This window comes from Centropristis striata, chromosome 13, assembly GCF_030273125.1.
Source record: "Centropristis striata isolate RG_2023a ecotype Rhode Island chromosome 13, C.striata_1.0, whole genome shotgun sequence".
In the NCBI taxonomy this organism is placed as follows: Eukaryota; Metazoa; Chordata; class Actinopteri; order Perciformes; family Serranidae; genus Centropristis; species Centropristis striata.
In genome coordinates, this window is record NC_081529.1 from 15,884,753 (window position 1) to 15,908,931 (window position 24,179).

Here is a 24,179-nt window from a genome sequence, read left to right on the forward strand (position 1 = left end):
ACTGTCTTTAAAAAAAATCCATTTTATTACAAATTTACACAGACAAACACATAACGGGGAGGGTTTAAGAGGTTCGGATGATGCTAGTCTTCCTCATCTGATGGAGGCTGATCTGCTGCTGCAGCATTGCGTTTCTCCATCTTAGCCATCAACTCTGGAAAACAGGAAAATAATAGATTGAAGGAAATCGTTCATCACAAGTCAAAAGTAGGTTATTCCCCATCTCGAAGCTTTCTTACAGAATCCACTTACCCTTAGCAGGATTAAAGACACCGTTGGTTTGAGTGTTGCACACGTAGCAGCGCTTGGACTTGCGGTAATGCTGAAGAGCACAGACCTCGCAGAAGTAGTGCCGACACCTGGGAGACAGTTAACTGGTTAAAGGGATTGTTTGCATTTGCATGAAGTACTTAACCATAGTCAGTGTATCGACTACAGTGGATGGATGTCTGCACCAAGGTTATAATAGTTTTGGATTTTTCATTAGTTGTAATTTTGTTGTGCATTTTTGTTTTAAAAGTCACTCAGTTTTAATTACTCTCAAAGAGGTCACAATAAATGTTGTCTTTATTTCCTTTGCCTTATGCATCTCAGCCCCAATAAGGTTATTAACTCTTGCAGCTCCGGGTGTTTTGAATTTTGGTCAAGTCCTGAACTTTTTGAAGGCAATCGACTCACATAGTTGTGTAGACATCCCAGTCTCAAACAGATTTACAAATGCTTCCTGTAGGAAAAAAGTTGACGAAAATGAAGGAAATTTTCACTTAAATTTTATTAAGTTTTAGTTAGTTTTGTAACCACACAATAGTTTCATCTAGTTTTTTTTTTAAACTCTAGTTTTTTTTTCAGTTAACAAGAATGTTTTTTCAATTCCAGTTTTTGTTATTTTGTTAGTTTTCATTAACTATAATAACCTTGCTCCGCATGCCCCCAGTTTGTTTTTCCCCGCTTTACCTTGTAGTCAAACAGACCTTTCTGACACAGAACTGAAGCCTTTATGCTTCCTTCAAAGCCACCAGACTCCATTAACAAATACAACAATTTTACCTCACAGAACAAGGTAGGTTCTGGTCTACTGCTGCCTCGATCGATTAGTTTATTTGTGTTATTGTGTGACTTTGGCATTCTAAAGGGTTCATTCGGATTCACCAAAGTCACACCATAAAACAAACAAATACATCGAGGCAGTGGTAGACCAGCAGCTACCTTGTTCTGCAAGGTAAAATTACTACTTTTGTCAATGGAGTCTGGTGGCTCTGAAGAGAGTATATAAAACCACTTTAGTCCCACCCATGTTAACTTATATAGGGCTGACTGGCAGCAAGGTAAAGCAGTAGGGTTTTAAATATAGTATACACTTTAATGTTTATTTTTTAACTCTGACTTTTTTTAAAGGAGGTTAAAGCTTAGGTTAGGTGAGAGCTTCTACCCCCTGCCCACTAGGATCCTAAATGAGGATACGGCCTAAGACTAATAAATGGATTACTCCTGTTGAGTCAACAACCCCACTTAAAAATATCCGAACTGTCCCTTCAAGAGATTGAAACTGGTGATGCATATAAGACAGAGAAGAGGCTTACTTTGTGATGATCGGATTCTTGAAGGACTCCCTGCAGATGAAGCACTTAAAGGGCAAATCCTCATCGTCACTGCTCACCTCATAGTTCTCGTCATCTAGATGAAAGCACAGAATTGGTTCAGAAATTGCTGATACAGGCACAAAAAAAAAACCTGACATGAAATCATCCTTCTGAACTCACCATTGGCTCCATATCTGCCCTCTTCCAGCTCCCGCTCAATCTGCCAGCCATGTTTGTAGTCCGACCTATCATGGAGGAACTTGCAGCTGTCTAATAGCAGGAGAGAAGAACATGAAGTGCATAATGAAGATGTTTAAGTTATTTAGGAAGTTAATGGTGTATATATATATATATCTCACACCCACCTCCAAAACCACAGAAACCGGTCTCCTTATAGTCTTTGCAGATGTCTGGCTGGTAGTCCCACCTGACTGTGGCTCTCAGGTGTTCAGGGGCTCGGATTGGCCCTTTTCTGTTAAAAAAAACAACATGTATCAACCCTAATTTATTACATATTGGCATTCCAATGAAGAGCGTCTTATGTGATGGATACCTTTGGTGTTGTGCTCACCTGACCATGCCAGAGGAGGCATTACCCATGGTAGTATCTTTAGGCTTGATGAATTTTTGGTAGTTGTTGATACCACGGTAGATTTTATCATCTTCTTTCCCAGTTAACTCCTGTTGAAAGAGGAAAAAAGGATAATCTGGGAAGTAGGAATTAAGTATTATTATTCTATATTTATTCTGCAGAAAAATAAGGTTTGTAAGGAAAATAAATGTAATTTCAGGTAGACTTATATAGCTTTAAACGATGCCACTACTTAGCCAATACTGCATATTTAACTAAAACAAATGTGTCAATATGGACGAAGAAACGTTTCAATTTTTTAAAATTAAATTTCAGTTTTTTGCAAAAAATTTCCCATGATGAATAACAATTTAATCTCTTATACCTCTTGGATTTTCTGACTTCTCTCAAAGATCGCCTGAGCGTCCTTGTCTCTCTCCGTGTCCAGCTCATATGTAGCAGTTGCGCCCATGTCCTCGGGTCCCTCTGGTTTCTGTTTTGGGGCAAGATTGAGAGAAAAGAAAATTATTAGAATTATTTCTACAGTAAAGAGATTCCCAGGAACATACAAGACTGAATGCACAAAAACCGAGTCAACTTCAAATATTTTATAGGAATTTTAAGTTGCATTTTCAAGCTTTTCCAGGTGTGAATTACATTAAATCACATTAGAATAGCAACTGAATTTAAATGGACTTACAAAATATATATCCAGTACATTGACTCAGTGGCCCCTTTATTAGGTACACTAGAAAAATCTAGTAACATCCAATTGTTCTGGCTTAAACAGGGATTTAAACCATTTCCTATGACACTTACAATATGGAAGAAAAGTCTCAACTCACCGCTGACCGTGTCGACTTGTAGGCAACTGTGATCTTCTTCTCCTCTTTCTCTTCTTCACTTTCACTGGATGATGCTTCTTCTTTCTCCACCTTCTTTGACTGAGCAGACACAACACACACCAAGGTCAGGTGAACCTCTCCTGGAAACTAAAACTGGATATAAAAATCATATTATTAGTATTACAGTACCCTTTGAATCATGGGGTTAACTTGAGAGCCTTTCTTGTCTCTTCTGACCACGGAGCTCTGGTCCTCATCACTGTTGCCATCTGAAAAAGAAAGTTTTAACTTTAACTTCTCTTAAAGTCAGAATGCTTTTTACACTACTTGGTCTGTACATAACTTGTAAATGGTAAATGGAGTGCACTTATATAGCTTAAGTGCAGTCACATTTACAGCAATAAATTTAACGTGTGCAGCAGTAACGGTAATTTTTATTTTACTTTAGTACGGCTTTGAATTCTGGGATTTTACCACTAGTGGAGTATTTACACGGTGTAGTAGCCTATTCGTAATTTTACTTAAATAAAGAATTTGAATCCACCACTGCTAAATAAACTGATAATTTAACGTGAGGCTGCGAAAACGTCATACTTATGAAAATTCTGACGGTGCTTGAAGGCACCACGAATTAGGGAATTGTTTTTAAGTGTCCAAAAATTTCACAACCTGACCACAGTTTACAGACATGCCCTCATCTGTGTGACCATTTGGCTCTTATCAGGTAAATTTAAATGTTTTTATTAAAGTCAGGAGAACTAAAAAACACAAGAACACTCGGCAGTTACCATTAAGATAACGCAGTTTGTGTCTGACATTATGAGAGCCGTCGGTGAAGCAACAGCGCTACCAGAACAAGAGGTTCTCATCCTGAAAAACGGAAGAAATACCAGCTAGATGATAAATTGCCACCTTTGTCGCTGTCGCTTGCTTTTCTCTTCCGTCCGGAGAATTTCTTTGTAGATTTTTTGAAAAGAAAAGTGCAAGGACCCGCTTTTGGCTCTTCAGACTCCGCCATCTTGCCTTCACTGCCACATAAATAACCGCCTCGAGCACAGCGCCCCCTGGTGTCCCGGAGGGCAAATAAAGTTTGTTAGCTGCCCCTGCTGGCCAAGAGAAGAATCACTGCTGCCCATGATTTATTTATTATAGCCACATATCGTCACCCTGTTAAAACAATTGCCTAACTCATTTTTTCATGTTTTGCAGGAAACACAAATACACAAAAAGTGTATCATATGACATTTATTGATCATTTCACTCAAAAATGATGTAACAAAGGATGGCTATTGGCATAGTAATAACACTGTGTGTAAATTATGTAACTTAAGAGAAATAAATGACTTAGGCAATTTTTTGAACATGCCTTTGTGACTTAAGCAAGATATGGTATCACTTTATTTTGAAGGCGTCTACATAAGAGTCACACAAGCCTGTCAGAAACATGACATGACAAGTATCATGAGCATTAATGTTACTTCAAAGTGTCATTAATGTTCATGACACATCCCATGTCATGTTTATGACATGCTCATGTCACTCTTATGTAGACACCTTCAAAATAAAGTGTTACCATATCTTGCTTAAGTCACAAAGGCATGTTAAAAAAAAAGTCACATTTTATTTTGACTTTGGCATAATAAATCTGCTTAAGTCACACACTTGACATAGGCCATTATCTTAAAGGGGTAAAATCACATGATCTGATCAACTGAGGATGTAAGCAATTTTTACTATAGGTGGCCAGTGTCATGAGGAGATGATTTTAGCAAAAAAAAACAATTTTGACAAAAAAGGACTTAGGCGATTATTTTAACAGTGTGACGGTATGCAAATGCACTATATATATCTCTCTAGTTAGTTTCAGGGAATTTTTCACAATTACATTGAAAACATCTGTTAAATTTATAGGACCCTGCAAAGTCCTAAGGTCCTATAGCACAACTTACAAATATGTAGCCCTCTGAAATTATTATTTTTTGGTTTTCGATATTATGTGTGTTTATTACAAATAATATATTATCTTTATATATCTGTATGCATATATGAAATGTACCTAAAAAATACACTACATTTTCCTTTTTTCTTTTTAAATGCCCTTTTTGGGAGAATATACAGTCAGAATATAATAAAAATCTGGATCTGTGGCAATCAGTTCTAATGCAGAACCAAAATACTTTATCATATCAATGCTGCACAGATTTTTAATTTTTTTGCCACAAAATGAAAACTTGTGAAGATATTATTTTAAGAAAATTGAAGAGACTTCATATGGGTAAAAAAACCCGTTTAAAAACAACAACAAACTAAATAAATAAATAAATGCTAAAATAAATGTTGTCCTTAAGGTTCCAAAAAACACCTGCACCTGTCTACCACAAATATATGTGATTATATTTGATATATGTTATAGTTTATTCCTATATTTTAACTTTTAAACTATTTAATGCATTCTACTTTCTTTACTGGCACAATTTTCTGTTGATATAAATATAATGAGCAGTATTGAAGGAAGATTTAGACCTAAGATTTTCATCTCCAACAACTGTAATGTTTATTTGTCGTTTGCTTCTGCAACATTTAGTGCTGCACAATAATTATAGTAAACAAATTGATTTGGCAAACAACTAAAAAAATATCATAGATATTTGCCTATTTGATGGTGTTTTGAAGTTCTATTTACATCTTGAAATCTGTTTAGTACGACGATACAAAAAGTACTTGAATGCATCATTTCTCTCGGCTGTGCCAAGAGCATGACGTATCCTGAATAAAAGCGGAAATAAATGTGGAAATAAAAGCATCATTATTTTTCAATCAGCACAATGAAACGCATATAAATGAAGGTCATTTTATTTTGAAAGTTCTAACAGGATATTGTGCATTTATTGATATCACCTTGACGCTTGTGGCCGCTGTCCTGTCCTCCACCTCCTCTTCCTCCAGCAGCAGCATCCGTGGCTCCCCGCAGAGGACAGCGGGTGTTTGTAGGACACAGGGCCCGCGGAGGGAGGGGTCCTGGCCTGGGCACGGATCCCGAAAAGGCCCCGGGGCCGCGGCTGGATGGAGTCGGGCTGCATTCACACAGCAATGGCTATGGGTCTGACATCGAAAAAGGCGTCTACTCGGAGCGTCGGTGTGGAGCGAAAAAACCTCATCACGGTTTGCAGGTACACATCACGACACCGTTGATTTACAGCGTTATGAGCAAGAACCAGCCTCTGCATGCTGCTCACATAATTATTTTAATAATCTCACCAAAGTGGGGGGTGTTTTCTTTCCTGGAGGTGAAACAGGACACATAATATATGAAAGTATGCAGAGAAATTGGCATATTTCTAGAAATGCTAGGAGGCAGGTGCGTGTTCACCTTCACGTACCCCTGCCATCACACCCGTCTGTGCAAACCTACAATATTCAAATCTGGAATGTGTTTATTTGCTTTTCCTGCATGCATTTTAGTTCTAAAATCATATTTTTGTTATGCAGGATCTCTAAAATCTCTCATAGGAAAGTACCTTTTAATTTTTTTTATTTTTAACAGGTTGAGACACCTGCTTGATTCCTGCCTATGCTGATAAACACAGCTTCAAAAGGGTATGAAATTGGACTAGTGGGCTAATATTATCTATATCACAGCTGGAGAGGAAATACAACAGCCAGCAGCAGGTTTCATCCTCCATCACAGTGAGGTCGAGTGCCTGAATGGGACAAGGGCAGAGCAAGGACTCCTCCCCCCATCAGTGTCCCCCAGCCCGCTCAGTGCAGAGAGTGCTGATGGACCGTGATGTGCAGTCTCATAAATCATTATCTTGTATAGTATTCAGAGAGCTTATATGTAAACTCATGTGCACCAGAGAGGTGAGAGGACCCTGAACTCACCTGCTCCATTAAATGGCAAATATTGGATTTAGAGTTCAAATGTTTTTGGCAAAAAATATATATATTATTTTGAAGATATTGAGATCACAGTTATTAAACACTTTTAGTCACTGACTTTAGAAACATAATGCATTTATTGAACTTTAAAAACAACAACTTTAAAAACACTCATCCTTTTTACAGTGGATTTTATTGAACTTTAAACTGAAAAACAAATAAAGAATCAAATAATCAAAATCAAAATATATACTACATATAATAATATATTAATAACATATAATGAATACATTCAAAATAAATAAAGTGTATTATTTATATAAAATAAATTAAAATCATATGTGAAAATAAATTAGATAAAAATAAATTATAATAATAATCAACTATGTGCATTAGTACAATATACTTAAATTTACAAAAAATATATTCGATCAATACAAATAAGGAATAAAAATAGTAAGTATTTTGTAGTTAACTGCTACAACTAATTGAAAACTCCTAAACACAAATACAAAATTTTTATTAAAAAAGCCACAAATTTAGGGAAATGTACCCCCCTCAAAAATCAGCTTTTTTGTGTAAAATAAAACTGTATTTTTCCTTCTATCCTCTTTAATCTTCTTGTGAGGCTCAGATTTATTTTGTGACCCTTCAGAGCGTATACACATATAGAGGTGAAGGCACCTTTGCAGGAATTGTAATTTACTGTTTGTAAACACAACATTTTAACTTGACCCCTCCTCCCCAGATTTGGCATTTCGCCTCGCTATATTTGTTTTACTTTCGTGCTGTGTCTGCTGTTTTTATAGCTTTATTTTAAGTGATGACCCTGTCTTGTTTTATGGTGTTTCAGTCCAGTTATGCTCCTCAACTGGCAATATATAAATAAAATATACAGTACACATTTTGCATTGATGATAATGCTCAACTCAATATATATATATATATATATATATATCCATTATTACTGTTTTATTGTTGCAAAGAGTAATCTAGTCTTAAATCACTTCTGTCTCTATAATTCTCCATCACTGGCCTAAAATTGATTAATTGATGCTTGTTTAGTTTTTATAATTTCATAAAAATACTCATAAACCTTCATAGAACCAGAACATATTAAAATAACAACCGTACTTCAAGCAATTTCACATTTCAGAAGCTGGAATAAAATATATTTTTTTGCAACTTTTTGCAGCTTCAAAAATTACCAAAATTATTATTGAACTAAACAAATTAAAAAAGTTGTATATTATTTTTCTGTCAATTTACGGCTTTATATTATTTTAATATTCTGTGATTTTACAAGAAAAAAAATATTTAATGAGTAACTGGGTGAGCAAAATACTGAAAAATATTCAAGATTTCAAGTGTCCAGAACACAAAACATATTAAAATTTCTACTAAACTAACAGCAATTTCTCATTCATTTGAAAAGCTGGAATAATATAGGCATTTTTAGCCTAAAAAATAACCAATAATTACTATATCTGCACAATAGTTGCATTTTATTTTCTGGTCGATTGTCTGATCTTTTCTGCTCTTTCTGATAAAGTTGTTTTATTATGACCTCCTCCTGCTTTATAGTATTTTAATATTCTGTGATTTCACCAGCAAAAACAAGACTTATTGATGAAATGTTAAATGAATAAAATGTCATTAAAATACTGAAAAATCTTCATCGAAACTTAGGTGATATTTGTGTCCCGAACCAAAAATAATCAAATTACTACCAAACTAACATTAATTTCACATTTTAAAAGCTGGATAAAAGATATTTTTTTTAATTATTATTATTATTATTATTATTATTATTTTACCAATAATTACTACAACTGCTCAATAGTTGCATATTATTTTCTGGTTGATTGTCTAATCTTTTCTGCTCTTTTTGATAGAGCTGTTTTATTATGACCTCATCCTGCATTATAGTATTTTTGGATTCTGTGATTTCACCAGCAAAAAAAAGACCAAAACATAATCAAATTACTACCAAACTAACATCAATTTCACATGTCAGAAGCTGGAATAAAATATATTTTTTTAAAGGCATTTTTAGCCTTACATTATTTTTATTTTTTTTACCAATAATTGCATATTATTTTCGATTGTCTAACCTTTTTCGCTCTTTTTGATAGAGGTGTTATATTATGACCTCCTCCTGCTTGATAGTATTTTAAGATTTGGTGATTTCACCAGAGACTTCACTTGATACTTTTATTGTCCTCTCGTAAAATGTATTACAGCATTGCTCTGGCTCTTGGATTGCAAATTGACTGTAGTCATAAACGTAGCTGCTGACAGGGACGTGATTATTTCTGCGTGCAGGCCTTCTGCCAAAGTGACTTCATGCATCCAAATCTGTCCTCTTTTCTGTTTTATAGAAAGTGTAATATTCACAGTGAATATAAACAGCTTAGAATAAAGAGAAAGTCCAGACATTCAAATAGACACACAATCAAGCGTTTTTATTCCAGTTCCTTTCTGTCCAAAGGTCCTGTCTGCATTTTAGTGACACGTACAGTGAAGCAAAACACACGACATCACACAGAGCATGCCTGCAACGAAAGAGAAGTTCTCACAACGGAAACACGACACAGAAAGAAAGATTAGCGAGGGAACAAAAACACTGTTGTTTCCAGTGCGGCCCGACCGATTTAATCATGTAAGCTTTTTAATGACAAACACGCAGGACAAGACAGAAATAAATCTCAAACAGCTTTCCATCAGTACAAACAGTCCATTTCTTCTAATGAACAACATTGATTAGGTTCAGTCGGAGGGCGTGTCTGTCAGATCTGCATCTCCTCTTTCATGATGTTTCTGACCTTTTTTAATTATAAAAAGTTTCTCTCCTTGATGCCATTCTGGTCAGAGTTGATTCAAGTAGTCAGAGTTTCAGTCTCACCGGAGAGAGATCCTGAATCAGCAGGAGCGGTGCATTAAAGCAGGCTGGGCGTCGTGTTGCTGCAGGATACAGGATCCAGGCTCTGTCGTGCTGCTGCTGAGACACCTCCACAGCTCCAACTGCTGCCTTAGCTGACGTTAGTGCTCGATTAGTCCACCAAGCCAAGCCTTTTTTATTTATTCTCCCCTAAAACATGTATTTGTATATATATATTTATAATGTCTGACCTTTTTTTTCCCTCGCTGTCACATCGTACACGTTTAAAATACAATCAGCACACACAAAGATTAACTTTTAACTCCTAACAAGTTTTTGGATGAAATTATGTCTCTTTTGAGAGAAAGGGGGCTGTTTTTGTTCAGGTTTGGGATCAAATAATTAATTTGTTGTTGTTCCCCTGTGTGTTACCGGGGGTCATAACGAAGAAAAACTGGCATCAGTGTCTGTTTTTATTTTATTTTGAGAAGTGTAATCACATGAGAAGTGTAATCACATCATAATCACCAGGCAGAGAGGTTTACTCAATGTCTCCGTTAGAGCCCGACAGATACAAGTTGTCCAATATGTGCCATTATGAAAAACTTTTTTACACAATGTATAATGTGGAAAATGTTGATTGCCGTGATTTAGAACTGGTGATAATTTTTTAAATATATTTTTTAAATAGTCAGCATTTGACTGACACTGAACAGTAATTTAGCTATTTATTTTATTCCTATTTATACTATTTTCTCGAGAATTGGCAGACAATGAGATGCATTGTTTGCATGATGTGTAATACTGTATAACAATGTTTTTTGTATGATAAAGTAGCTCTCTGGGTACATTTGCAGAGTGGGGAACAATCGGCACACAATACACATAAAAAATGGTCTATTTTCATTCCAGCTCAAAAAATTACTATAATTTACCCCCCTCTATAATCAGTATCTGCATCTGTCTCAAAACCCCCATATCGGTCGGGCTCTACTGCCTCAGTGTTTGCAGTGTAACAGAATGAGCTTTTTTTAATTAGAAACACATATGTACAGCAATAGACATTTGTGTGTAATAAAGGAAAACCTGATCGAACATTTGCACCACCACAGGGAACAGTTGACAATAAAATCAAGAATAATAATGGCAGTGAAAAATAATAAAATGGTCTGTTGCAGTCAGGTGAAAAAGTTGCAATTTTGAGAATATTTAGGCATTTTTTTTAGTTTATCGTTCTCCTCTTTGATGAATTTATCTGCAATGTTTTTACCCGACAGCATCAGAAAATCCGAAGGTGCTTTGTCTTATTGGCTCTGAAGAGACGTGGTGATATTTATCATGTCCACAGTGACGGCAGTGTCATCGTGATCTACTGTATCTCTGTGCTGTTGCCACTAGCAACAGGTTTTATTTTAACACGGGCAGGGCCGAGGGTTTCTCTGCAGTCGGTTGGAATTTCCAGTTTGTTTATCTGAGCCAAAATATAAAAGATCAACAGTTACAATTTGTTGACAGGCAACATGATGCTTAAAATTTACTGTTTTGTTGCTTTAGTCCGTCATCCTTGTGTGGAGGAGCGGTGCTGCTGTGGACACGGCGAACCTAAGAAAACATAGATAAGATGAGTGAGACTTTACAGGTCTGATGTGAGGTGTTTTACCTGCAGCTGTAAACAGAGAGAGCAGGGAATGGGAAGAAGGGAGGGAGGGGGCGAGGCGTCGTGGTGCATCTTGGCCGAGGTCTGATCTCTTCCGGGGCGTGGCTGCACAGCCGAGCAGGGAATAAAATGTTCTGTGCTGTAGTAAACACGACCACATATTCATATCTCGTAGACATGCTTGTGCAAGTGGGTGGCTCCTGAACAATAGTAAAGGGTGCCACTTTGCATCTCTCTCAGTAATATGGTAATAAATAAACAGAAAGGTCAACAAATCTTTGCGTGTCTGGAATAACATGTGCAGCAGTTTCTTCAAAGCAACACTTATTTATACCGTGAGATAAACCACGGCAGCAGTTCCTGTAGGTTTGACTAAACATTTGGGGAATCATCCAGCTCTCTCACCACCAATCTCTCTGTGCCACCCCTAAATTTTACCTCCCTGTCAGGTTCAAACGTCTTCTATTACACTCTCATCGCTTCTCAGCCGAACGCCCTCACTGTCCAACCTGCACATTAATCCGTCTACACGTCCTCTGACCATGAAACACTTTGCCTGGACTTTTATTCACAGATAGGGCTGGTGAGAGAAGGGAAAGAGAGGGAGAGAGAGGGACACACCCTGGTCTAGATGAATTTTCTTTTAGTCTACTTGGCCGAAATGATCATTCTTTTCTTAATATTTAACTAAAGCGGCGTTCTTTATCTTGGCTGTCTGTGCAGATCCAGTACGGGACAGGACGTCTCCCCCGACAGTCCGGGACGATAAACAACAGCACTTGGCTGGTGTTACACAATGCTGCGGGCCAGTGAGGAGTCTGCCTGTGTCATCTGATCCTGCTGGTTATGGCAAGACTAAAGAGAGAGACAGAAAGAATAGAGAGAGGGAGAAAGAGAAAGGAGTCAGGGTAGGGGAAAAAAGTGAAAGCTGAGAGAGTTAATGTGAAGCGTTGTGTGTTTAGATTAGGTGTCACTGCTGATAAATGCAGTTTTGGTTATCCGAGGTGGTGCTGCGGATCAAACACACTTGTGTAAGTACAGTAGAGGGGTGAGAAAGGAGAACAAGAGGGCATTTAAAGAGAGCTGAGAGTGGGTTGGCGGTGGTCCAGGCTGAGCAAGAGGGGGCACAAAAGAAGCTTGTCAGAAGGCCCCGCAGTTGTTTTTCAGTGTCAAATCGTACCAAGAGCATGCTGCTATTCCACTCCATCCATTTGCATTTGAGGCACGCAAGCAATTCCCCTTCAGATCAAAGGACTTCAGTTCATTTAAATTAATCTGCTGTAATGTTCCCTTTGAGATAACGCTGCTGCTTTATCGGGTCAGAGAGGCAACTTTCTTCTGGTTTATGATTTTTGAAATCACATCAACAAGCGGTTTGGACATTAATCAGTAGTTCCCATACTTGGCCCTGGGAACCACTGGGGGCACTTGGTGGTTTCCCAAGGGCTCGGCACTCTGCATAGTGAGGGATTACTTGACTTTCTATATATTTCTGTCATGGGAAGTCTGCATGACCAGATTTTACCATATTGTTCACTCTTTATGATGAGTTTTAGACCAAATCGAACAATTCTCTACAAAAGTTGAAGGAATTCTCTTTTAGATCTTAAATGTGATTTGAAATTATTCTTAATATTTGTCCCAACACAAATATTTGTCCATGCTGGCAAACAGGCATCACCTGCCATGAGGATGTTTCTGCAGGTCATCATGGAGTTGATAACACAATATCCTGCAGCTCTATTACATCGTGAAACCTGACTGATCTTCTTGGTCTTTGCAGATAACACAAGTAGGCCTGTCACAATAATTACAATGTTGACTTATTAAGCTCAGTGTTTTTGGAGGTTGTTTACATAAGAATGCCACCAAAATCTGAGCCAACATGATCCCAAAAACCAGCAGACCAACATAAGACTTGGACACAGAGCCTGAGACGTGTTCTGCTGTCATTTCTTGCTGCACCGCTTCTATCTCTGCATTACTATGCCATCATATTCTCATTATATCAGCAGCATTTCATAGTTGTATTGCAATTATTTCTGGGACAATAAATTGTCCAACAAAATATCATGGTGACAGGCCTAATTATGAGACAGAATCTAGATGCCACTTACCTGTTTTCTCGATAAATCCGGCATGACTGAAAACACGTCAAAGGTCCCAAAGTAACTTTATTCCAGTTCCGGCTGTCAGCTGGACCCGACCCTGTGTGGATGTTATAGTGGTGTCCAATTGTTCCCTGTGATGGAGCTTCTTTCTTCTTCTTTCTCGTGACATTTTGTGCCAGTCCCCCCACCCTGCACTCAAGTCCCCTCTTGTTTAAAGAGTCTTGCGTTTGGGAAAGAAGGCTTTCCGAAAAGAGGTGGTGGTGGTGCCCCTGCTGAAGGAGGCTCCCCCCAGGGCGATCTTGGTCTTCCCGCTGGTGATGGTGGAGGAGCCCAGAGACGTCGTGCTCTTGCCTCTGGTGATGGAGGAGTTCCCCATCGCCAGCTTGGACTTTCCCCTCTTTATGGTGGTGTTGCCCAGGGTTAGGGCCGTCTTCCCCTCGGAGAAGCTGGTGTTGCCCATTGAGGAGAGGCTCGTCTTCCTGACCCAGATTCGACGACGGGGTTCGGGGCTCACTCGACGCAAAGCATCGCACACTCATGCAGCACGTCCCTCTCTGCCCCTCAGGGGTAATAGTAACATCAGCTACAGTCCAGAGCAGACCAGAATGCTCTGGATAGCTCGACCCCCGTGTCGCATAATGCCTTCGTTGAGCTGATCGACGTGGGCTCTGGAAGGCCACATACCACCCATGTGTCCCTGTGAATGGACAGAGGCAGCCGTAGGTGGCCACAGCCTATCTGGGGGGACGGGTACAGTGGACCGATTGTCCCATCTCCACGACGACACCGGACGGTTGAAGGACACATTGTTGAAAAGGGGGCAATCTGTGGTGACATCACTTTCTTTTGAATCCATTGTTCCCTATAGCCTCTGATTGTAAGACATAGCCTCTATGTAAGACTGTATGGACCATATGTGAAATGAGTGGCACCGTTTCAGATTTGATAAGAGAAAGGATGAACGTGTTCATGCTCTCCACATGTCGTCAAGGCTTTGATTGCACCACTTCTTTATTTGTGTCGTCCCTCCATGTCAAATATGGGTGTGGTCCCTTCAAATGGTGCTTACTACCCATCTGTGTCCTTGCTTTACAGCATTTTAGTCATTACTTTCCACCATTTATGTAATTTAGACCGCAGAATATTCACAAATCTATTTACAAAACAATCAAACCAAGCAGTGTTTAGACATGTTACTTTTATAAGCATTGTTACATCAACCAGCTTTTACAGTTTTCTGGTTAAAAACTGTGTTTTCTGGCAGCAGCATAGTGATGAAAATGCAGGCAATCTTATCAACATGCACAAAAATACCACATTTATACCAACGATGTAGACGTTGATGATGCACAGTATACAGGAGGACAGTGCTGATGAAAAACACACACTCTCTTGTGTCTCCACATACATCCCACATGGCTTTTTCACACTCTCCCTCCCTGCCAAGGAAACACACCATAAACTCATCGCTGTCACATTTGCATAACACGCTCAGCATGGCTGGAAAATCTCACTCTTGATTGCAAACCCATTAGATCTGCAGCTCATGTAGCACTTCTTTCGTACTTGTGGAAACAGATGATGTAATGACCTGCACACACATTAATCACAAACATAGCAGCTCTTTTTTTATTATTGACTCTTAATGCTACTGACCTGCTAAACTGACCAGATAGAAATATCCTTGGGTGTTTCAAGTGTGTGCAGGAATCATGTGTGAAAATCCCAGTAGGTGTTGCTGTGCTTTTCTGTGCCCCTGATGAGGGTGGTTTTGATCATAGACACAGACTTGGTCCCAAAGGTGAAGGTCAGAGTGGTGAGAGAGCTCGTGGTCTCCCCTCGTGTCACAGAGGTCGTGCCGGTCGATATGTTGATGCCGCCCAAGGTTACGGTGGTTCTGCTCCAGGAGATCGAGGATTTGCCCCAGGAGATGGCGTACTTAGTCCTCAGGATTGAAACCCTGCCTTTGGTGAAGGAGGTCTTGCTTGACAGGAATGTGGTTTTCCACTCATTGTTAGAGTCTTTTTTGGACTGCTTGGCTGTTTTGGGTGTCTTAGCCCTTGCTTCAGGGGTCCGTTCCATCTAGGTGTTCCTGCGCTTGGACATCAAGGCTTTGCGGAAGGAGGTGGTCGTGGTTCCCCGGGTGAAGCTGGCCCGTCCCAGAGCCACAGTCGTCTTCTGTCTCTGGATGGTGGAGTCTCCCATGGAGGTGGTGGTCACTCCCCTGAAGATGGAGGAGTTGCCCATGGCTACTGTAGTTTTTCCCCTGGCTATGGAGGTTTTTCCCACTGCCAGGGCGGTCTTGCCCTCGGTGATGCTAGTGTTGCCCATCGTAGCGGAGCCACTCAGCCCGAGCCTGTGCCTGGATGCCGGCTCCCTAACATGCAAGCTGCATCACTGCCTGTCCTGCAGCAGGGTCAAACGCCAAACCAAAGCTGCAGCAGCGGCTCCCCTAAATAGATCAGACCACCATGTATGGATGAGGGGGAGGGAATTATTTGATCATTCTTTGATGCTGGCCGGTCCCGCAGAGAGACACGACCCAAAGGGACCTGGAAGCACAGCGTGCACAAAGGCTGAAAAGACAGGGGGTTAATTGTATTGTTTTCATGATAACACTGCCAAAGCACTGAAGGGGTACATTGTGCAGTACACAAGACAATTGGGGTGACCTCAGTGTGATAAGATGGCGTGGTTCCCAAAAAAGAAAAAGAAAAAAAACCCTCCTCCCTGTTATTGTTGCAGGGTTCAAATACAGTAGTACATTTGTCTGCTTGTGCACAGTACTCTGCTGCATCTCAGCAGCTTGTGCAGCACACAACAGAAAGTTCAAATCCTTCACATTGAATTCTCCGCCACTTGTGTTCTCTAATTCCTCTTTCTCTTTGTGCTTCTCTTTCAGATTCTCTGTAAAGACTCTCCTAGAAAAGTACACAGCAGAGCCCATAGATGACTCATCCGAGGAGTTTATTAACTTTGCTGCCATTTTAGAGCACATCCTCAGCCACCGCTTCAAAGGTAACACTGCAGGTAACACATAGCACCAGAAAAGACAGACAGATCAGTTAACATGATCTAAAACATATGAATGAAACATAGATATGACAGGACGTGATTATACAGTTGCATGCTTGCAGTGTGGAGCAGAGGGGACTCACTGCTGTGTTTTAATGTTGCGGCAGGTTCAGGAAGCTGGTTCAGCTCAGATGGACAGCGCAGTTTCTGGGAGTATATCCGGCTGGCGTGCAGCAAGGTGCAGAACAACTGCATCGCCAGCATCGAAAACATAGAGAACATCAGCACATCTCGAGCCAAGGCAAGGACGTTTGCGTGCAGAATTACGTGCATGACTGAATGTGTGTGTGTGTGAGAGATATTGCAGCAAATAAAGCCTTCTGTTCCTACTCTTACGTCTACTTCTTACGTTGTCCTCCAGGGGCGTGCATGGATTCGAGTGGCGCTGATGGAGAAACGTCTGTCTGAATATGTGTCCACTGCTCTGAGGGACACAAGAACAACCAGGTCAGACTCATGATTTAACCCTCCTGTTATGTTGCTGGTCAAATTGACCCATTTCAAAGTTTAAAAATCAAAAAAAAAATTTAAAAAGTATTTTTTCGGGATGAAACTTTTTCTGCTTGGCTTAATAAGTGTAATCAACATATAAAACGAAACTGGTTAATTTCACAAATTTGCATGTTTATATTACATAGATATATGACTCGTGTTAATTAATTAACATCACTCCATAAAAGAAAAAACGTAAAATAAAATCAATGTCAAAATCAATAAAAAACTTAATGTCATGTAGGTCTTTCAAATGTACATTGAAAAAAAGTTTTAACATGCATTTTTCATGAAAAACAGGTGAATTATCCTAATTGAACCATGATCTGTGAGAGGTAAAAAACACTATTGCACTAAATATTGATTGAGATGGTTAGTAATGGAATATAAACAATGTTTATTTGGATTTTTTGGTTTCTGACACTTTTGGATAATTGAACATTATGCTGTTTCTGAGAAACGAACATAACAGGATGGATAAAGGGACAACCAACACATTTATGATTTTGTAAATTTTAGACACGTATGTCTGCTCATTCTAATCACCATTAAAAGTAAAACACATCCCTTTCTTTGCAGTAGAGTAGAGTACATGCTGCTACATATGTTTAACATCAAATATACCTGAAAATACAGGCAGTTGTAACAGTATTATATATCTGAAAGTTTGGAGATGATAACCACCTCTTCACCGCACAGGAGGTTCTATGATGATGGAGCCATTATGCTGAGAGAGGAGGCTCAGGTCCTGACCGGCATGCTGATCGGACTGAGTGCTATTGACTTCAGGTGAAAACTCACGCTGCAGACTCTGATATACAGAGTTTCAATATATATGTACATGCACCTGAGGGCCTAACTATGTGTTGAGAAGTGGTAAATACACAGTCGCTCATAAAGTTGGAATAAAATATTTTTACCTCTTTCCTTGGAATGATTGTGACAATGTGATTTATTCTTGACCGATAATGTTTATTTCTTCTCAATCTCTTCCAAACATCACAATAAAAATGTGTCTGACAACAAAATTTTTCCAACTTTATGGGCAACAATGTATAATGATAATATAATATATAATGTATATATATAGATAATAATAATGATAATGATAATAATAATACATTTTATTTATAATGCACTTTACATTAAAGGAAATCTCAAAGTGCTACAGATTAAAAGCATAACAGTCTAATTATAAAAAGGATGAAAAAGGATAAAACAGCTAAAAACAGAAGAAAAAGAATACACACACACACACACACACACACACACATATATATATATATATATATATATATATATATATATATATCTATACACATACATACATACATACATACATACACAATCTAAAAATGTGCACAACTGCAAACCAGAAGGACATTTCCTAGGCTGTTACATAGTTGATTTTTACGAAAATATTAGGTATAAAACGATGTTCATAGTAACAATCATCCATACATCACATCCACAGCTGCAACACCATGTCAATCAAACAAACTACTGAGTTCTACTAATGAGTCCCTCATTTGTCAGTGAACATTTCTTGGAGAAAGAAATTCTAAGAAACAACTATTTTAACAAATATAGGACTGACTGAATGTTTTTTTTTTCATGTTGCTGGTTTGCAGCCTCCAATAACTACGCCCTTCGTTTTATGTTACAATAACTTGACTTACTAATTATTGGCCATTTATACACTTGAAAATCAATTTCATAATGAGAGATACATAAAAAGATCAAGAATAAATGTTAATATCTGTCGTAGAAATCTTTTTTGACCTAATTTGTGCTCTAAACTCGCTGTTTGGTCACACTGTGGTAACACCACAGAGGTTAACAGGCTGTATGTATTCATGAATAATACAATGTGAAAGGATGCATGTGCACTTTATGTTTAATGTATTCGTTTGTGAATTATGAATTATGTAGGTGAAAGTATGTCTGACACATACACAGTATAAAGCTGGCCATTATATATGTTATTGCTCATGCAGTGTGTACATATAAAGCCAGACATTTCTGCCTATGTAGCTTCCATACTGCATTAAAGTATTCTGATATTTACTATTTTCCTGGTTTTTGTCTCTCTGCAGTTTTTGCTTGAAGGGAGAGACGCTGGATGGGAAATCCCCAGCTGTGGTCGACTACACGCCGTACCTGAAGTTCACCCAGAGGTGAGACTAATCCTGTCACTCCAATTTAAACATCGCATTTGTGTTTGTGCGATGTGCTGCAACCCTGCCGCCTCTCTGCTGTGCAGCTACGACTACCTGAGCGATGAGGAGGACCGCCGCAGCGTGGACAGCAGCAACAGTGAGGAGAGCGTCCCCGAGCATCCCTACATCCCTCTGGTGACAGACGAGGAGAGCTGGAGCAATAAGTGTCGCAAGATGGAGCAGAGGTTTAAGATCGTCTATGCCCAGAAGGTGATGTGCAATAGGGCTTTGCATCTTCACTGGTCTCATGATTTGATTCAATTATGATTTTGTGGTCCACAATTCAATGCGATTTGATTCCCCGATGCATTACGATGCATTACATCCTCAATTTTTTAAATATTACAGCACATGTTACTTTTTCATCAATAAATACTACTGGGTTGACAAATGTGGGTGCACTTTTTATTATTTAAAGTGCTTTACAAAATGTATTGCCGATTTGTTGCAACTTCTAACCACTTTGGTCATTGCTGATCCTGAATGTGGAAAACATCACAAACATGACTTGAGTCTGAACAGACAGCAGACGGCAGATGTACTTAGGATATTTATACTTATAGGGCATCAAACTGTAGTAAAAGACATTAATGATGACAAAAATAAGTTTGTATACTAGTGCAGTGTACTCCTCAATATAACTGAATGTTAACATAAAATATCTAAACAGCAAATTTAATTGTAAACCAAAATAAATTGTATAGGCCTAACCTACTACCCACATTATCTGTCTGATTATCGATTATGGACTGTCACTGCATCGATGAAGAATCATCCACATCTGGATTGCGATGCATCAATTATACAGTTATATAAGGTGCAACAACCATTTACCCCGAGTTAAAGCTGTCTTAATTCTTGTTTTTCACTATGGGCTTCTGCACACACAAATATCCCTGTCTTCTTACCTTCATGTTGCAGGGGTACCTGGAGGAGCTGGTGCGCCTGCGGGAGTCGCAGCTGAAGAACGTGGAGACGGAGAACAAGCGGCTGAGAGCCAAGGTGGAGGAGCTGATGGTCCAGAACCAGCAGGAGAAGAAGGAGCTGGAGGCGGTGGTGCTGGAGCTGCAGGCACAACTGTAAGAAAGATTCACCTCATCAAAAAGCTGCAGCTACAACTGTGTGCTCCAGACCTCATCACTCAATATCCTGTTTGGATAACATTTATTTCTGTACATGTTCAGCAGTGGGAGGAAGGAGTTAAAGCTTTGAAAGAGTATTTACAAGAAACAGCTGTTGTTTTTTATGGAAAATAAATGGTTTCTCTATTAGTGTAACTCATTATTCTTCTTCAAAGAAGATGAAAAGAAACTGAAGATTTGATGCAGATGCATTTTTTTGATTCTGCCAGTTTATGATTGTTTAATACTCTGCACATGTATTTGACCTGACACATCTGAAGTGCATTGAGATAAAATGTCAAAACATACTAAAGGTGCAAGCCTTGCTGTTGTACAGCGGCAAATAGAAATCCCCAAATTTCCTCCATAGTGAACTGTTTATTTTTAAACTCAAGTAAGAAGATTGTGGGTCGGACATCCTGATATTTTTGGCCTACTACATTTGACATAGAATGTCTTTTTCTATCATACTAAATAGTATTTAAGTATGTACAGTCATGGAAAAAATAATTAGACCACCATTTTCTTCAATTTCTTATTCATTTTAATGCCTGGTACAACTAAAGGTACATTTGTTTGGACAAATATAATGATAACTTTAAAAAAGCCCATAAGAGTTTAATTTAAGAGCTGATATCTAGCCATTTTCCATGTTTTTTTAAATAATAACCAAAGTCATTATCAAGAAAACCATGGAAAATGTCTACATATCAGCTCTTAAATCAAACCCTTCTAAACTATTTTTGTTTGTTATCATTATATTTGTCCTAACAAATATACCTTTAGTTGTACCAGGCTTTAAAAAAAACAAGAAATAAGAGAAAACAACAGTGGTCGAATATTTTTTTCCATGACTGTATATTATAACACACCATCTGTAAGAACATCAGGAAGGAGAGTGAACATACACACAAAAAGTGGCTCATTGAAACTCACAAGAGACTGTTTTAACTGCCACCTGTGATCTTCAGGTACATATTTGTTTGCCAAAATTAAAATCATAACTTCTGACTTGAATATTTTGTGCTTCATGCAGCTCTGCCCTCATGCCCTGTGATTCCTCCCACCTGGCTAAAGATCTTTCTATCCCGCTGGTCAAACAGTGGTCCACCATCACAAACAACCAGGGTGACGTCAAGCTTTTCCGCAGGTAAACTTACAATCATTTTTTTTGTTTATAATCATTGATATAAGTATATGATGCCTATTGGTAAATAACACAGAAAGCACAGATTTTTTTGCCATGATGATGTTTTTGGTCCATCTAGAAGGAGTTTCCACAGTTTGGAGCAACTTTCTGCTGAAGTCAGTCTGAACTCAGACTCCCAGAGGGCTGATGGGAGACAGAACGGAGACGCTGCTTGGACTTCAGCAGGTAAAAAAAATTATTTTCACTGCTCTGTCTGGAAATAACTCCAAAACTATTAGAATTATGTCAAAAATGTGGTTGTGTCTCATCGTCTCAGCTGTGCATTTATTTTGTGTTAATATATATATTTGTAAAGCCAGAAAACACTTTAACACATACATATTGTGTGTGTGTGTGTGTGTGTGTGTGTGTGTGTGTGTGTGTGTGTGTGTGTGTATACATTTAAGAATGCAAAGACTAAAAAATAACATTATTATAATGGCAGGTCAAGGAGGCAAACAAACAAACAAACACATCGAACCTTCGTGGTGGAGTTAATCGGCTACATTTTACTGCATTTACTTTCCAATTTTTAAAAATGTATTTTTAGTTATGGTTGTCAGTGGCCCTCGTAGCTGCCATATACAGTGAGCTAGATGCTGCTGCTTCTCTTTATGATACTCCAGTGACATAAAGTTTTTTTAAGAAAACTAGACGTGGCTTTGGAAAAACAACCTGGAAACAGTTTTGTCCACATCCTCCAAACCCAAACAACTAAAGTTTCTAGACTAATTCAAATCCTTGCTTGTGCTTCAGCTCATAAACGTTGGCCTTGTTCGCCATTTTTGGTGCCTAACTGGCAGTGGTGGAAGAAGTATTCAGATGTGTTACTTAAGTGAAAGAACTAATACCATACATTGAAATTACTCCACTAAAAGTAAAAGTTCTGCAATCAAAATTAACTTAATTAAAAGTACAAAAGTATCTGCATCAAAATGTACTTAAAGCAGAATGCAGAATGGACCAACTCATATTGTTTTATATCTTACAAATATATTATAAGATTAATATTATTGATGCATGTATGTAAGCAGCATTTATATTTTTCAAGGTAGGGCTAATTCTAACTACTTAATATACTGTTATGAGGTTTAATAAAAAAACAAACAAGTGAAATCACTTTAAACTGATCATGTTTTATGTTAAATCTCGACCTGAAAAGTAACTAAGGCTGTCAGCTAAATGTAGTTGAGTAAAAAGTACAATATTTGCCTCAAAATGTAGTGAAGTAGAGGTATAAAGTTACATAAAATGGAAATACTGAAGTAAAGTACCACAAAATTGTACTTAAGTACAGTACTTGAGTAAATGTACTTAGTTACTTTCCACCGCTGCTAATTGATACTTTACATGTGCAAATGTCAACAGAGATGAGAATGAAGCAAGATGTTTCACTCTTAAGCTACCTCTATCATCAGCTCGGGGGAAAAACAACGTGTTTAAATCTTTGTTACGAGTCGAAGGTGGCTTTTAACTCGCCCTGGCTAACCCCTATTGTTGAGCCCTGTATACTCCAACAACATTTCTGTTTGAGTAGGAATATATTTGCACTTTTTCTCTGCTGCATAAAAGCCCTTCAGAGGCCACCCATGCACATGTACATACATGCTCATACAAAGGCAGGCTTGATGGCTGTTTATGGTGCTCCGTGTGGGCAGCTTGAAGTATGCACCATTGGAGGCTTCACTTCATTGTGCTTCTTTCTCTGTTTCGTGCCTGCAGGAAAAGACAACACTCCCTCCATGCTGGGTCTGTGCGGCTCTCTGGCCTCTCTACCGAGCTCCAAGTCGCTGGCCAGCCTCAAGTCCAGCGAGTGTTTGGTCAACATCAGCACTGAACCCAGCCCTGCGCTCACTCCCAGCTAGGAGCTCCAGACCAACAGAGATCTAACCCCCCCAGCCCGTCTGCCTGGTGATGCTGCGTTGACCATAAAAAACCCGACCAAAACCCCGCTCCCACCGAGACCATCGACAGATGGAGAAAACAGGAAAGTCATGACACCATCTCTGGATTTTTGTACACATAAGAGTCATCATGAAGCTGAAAGGATCCATCCCCTTTGGTTGTCCTTGCCTTATCCGCTCGACTTCTCTCGCATTGTCCCACAAACACTTTGTACTATCTGTGAATCCATCCAACATCATGCCAATCCTCTGCAAACACCTTTTTTCCCATAGCATTCCATCTTGCTCCTTATTTATCAGTATTCTTCCCCATGGCATCATCCTCTGTGTGTTTGTGTGCCTGTTTTATTGTCAAAATGTAACCAAAACAACACTTGCAGCTCTTTGGATGCAGCCACTTTGCAAAGAGAGATGTGACGATCCTTTTAAGAGATTCAGATTATCTGTAGGAAGTAGAGGATGTGTTTTCAGACACTGATGTACAGAGAAGTATGTTTTCGGTGTGACTGAATTGTATCTGGGGTCGGCCGCCCCTGAACGCGCATATCATTCCTGCTTGAGTAATCAAACACTGTTCAAATCTGTGCAGCTATTTATCTAAGAAATCTTAAGTTACCACATCCATTAATTTATCTGATTTTATCCAATACAGCAG

The 24,179-nt window shown here is 38.8% G+C and overlaps 2 protein-coding genes and 1 long non-coding RNA gene across 6 annotated transcripts; 1 reads left to right on the plus strand and 2 right to left on the minus strand.

Moving 5' to 3' along the window:
* Window positions 1-2: 2 nt before the first annotated feature.
* rnf113a (ring finger protein 113A) lies at window positions 3-4,022 on the minus strand. Its single transcript, XM_059349008.1, has 10 exons — window positions 3,909-4,022; window positions 3,186-3,265; window positions 2,997-3,095; window positions 2,537-2,644; window positions 2,152-2,261; window positions 1,946-2,052; window positions 1,761-1,850; window positions 1,581-1,674; window positions 253-359; window positions 3-154 (listed from the first exon to the last, which is right to left on the minus strand). Exons 1-10 carry the CDS (start codon window positions 4,012-4,014, stop codon window positions 84-86), a joined length of 972 nt encoding a protein of 323 aa, XP_059204991.1. The 5' UTR covers window positions 4,015-4,022; the 3' UTR covers window positions 3-83.
* Window positions 4,023-5,988: 1,966 nt separating this feature from the next.
* Window positions 5,989-24,178, plus strand: rundc3aa (RUN domain containing 3Aa). 3 transcript variants are annotated; one of them, XM_059349003.1, is made up of 11 exons: window positions 5,989-6,166; window positions 16,427-16,554; window positions 16,707-16,840; window positions 16,961-17,046; window positions 17,791-17,880; window positions 19,188-19,268; window positions 19,355-19,520; window positions 20,232-20,389; window positions 21,468-21,581; window positions 21,703-21,806; window positions 23,343-24,178. In XM_059349003.1, the coding sequence occupies exons 1-11, from the start codon at window positions 6,060-6,062 to the stop codon at window positions 23,483-23,485; spliced, it is 1,311 nt and encodes a 436-aa protein (XP_059204986.1). In that variant the 5' UTR covers window positions 5,989-6,059; the 3' UTR covers window positions 23,486-24,178. The 3 variants fall into 3 exon arrangements, with proteins under 3 accessions (XP_059204986.1, XP_059204984.1, XP_059204987.1); XM_059349001.1 differs by having other exon boundaries at window positions 5,990-6,166; window positions 21,700-21,806; XM_059349004.1 differs by having other exon boundaries at window positions 5,995-6,166; window positions 16,427-16,542; window positions 21,700-21,806.
* Window positions 9,320-15,601, minus strand: LOC131984122 (uncharacterized). Of its 2 annotated transcripts, none has more exons than XR_009395522.1 (2): window positions 15,181-15,601; window positions 9,320-12,268 (listed from the first exon to the last, which is right to left on the minus strand). It is a non-coding gene; the product is annotated as an uncharacterized LOC131984122 (long non-coding RNA). The 2 variants fall into 2 exon arrangements; XR_009395523.1 differs by lacking the exon at window positions 15,181-15,601 and adding an exon at window positions 13,531-13,737.
* Window position 24,179: the final 1 nt, after the last annotated feature.

Excerpts from the sequence above, each read along its gene's own strand:
- rnf113a (XM_059349008.1), bottom strand. The coding sequence starts at position 4,014 with ATGGCGGAGTCTGAAGAGCCAAAAGCGGGTCCTTGCACTTTTCTTTTC. Across the intron at positions 2,645-2,996 it reads ACAAGTCGACACGGTCAGCG|AAACCAGAGGGACCCGAGGA; the intron begins GTGAGTTGAGAC and ends GCCCCAAAACAG. Across the intron at positions 155-252 it reads TGTCTTTAATCCTGCTAAGG|AGTTGATGGCTAAGATGGAG; the intron begins GTAAGTGGATTC and ends CCTGTTTTCCAG.
- rundc3aa (XM_059349001.1), top strand. The coding sequence starts at position 6,060 with ATGGAGTCGGGCTGCATTCACACAGCAATGGCTATGGGTCTGACATCG. Across the intron at positions 17,881-19,187 it reads CTGAGTGCTATTGACTTCAG|TTTTTGCTTGAAGGGAGAGA; the intron begins GTGAAAACTCAC and ends GTCTCTCTGCAG. Across the intron at positions 21,807-23,342 it reads CGCTGCTTGGACTTCAGCAG|GAAAAGACAACACTCCCTCC; the intron begins GTAAAAAAAATT and ends TCGTGCCTGCAG.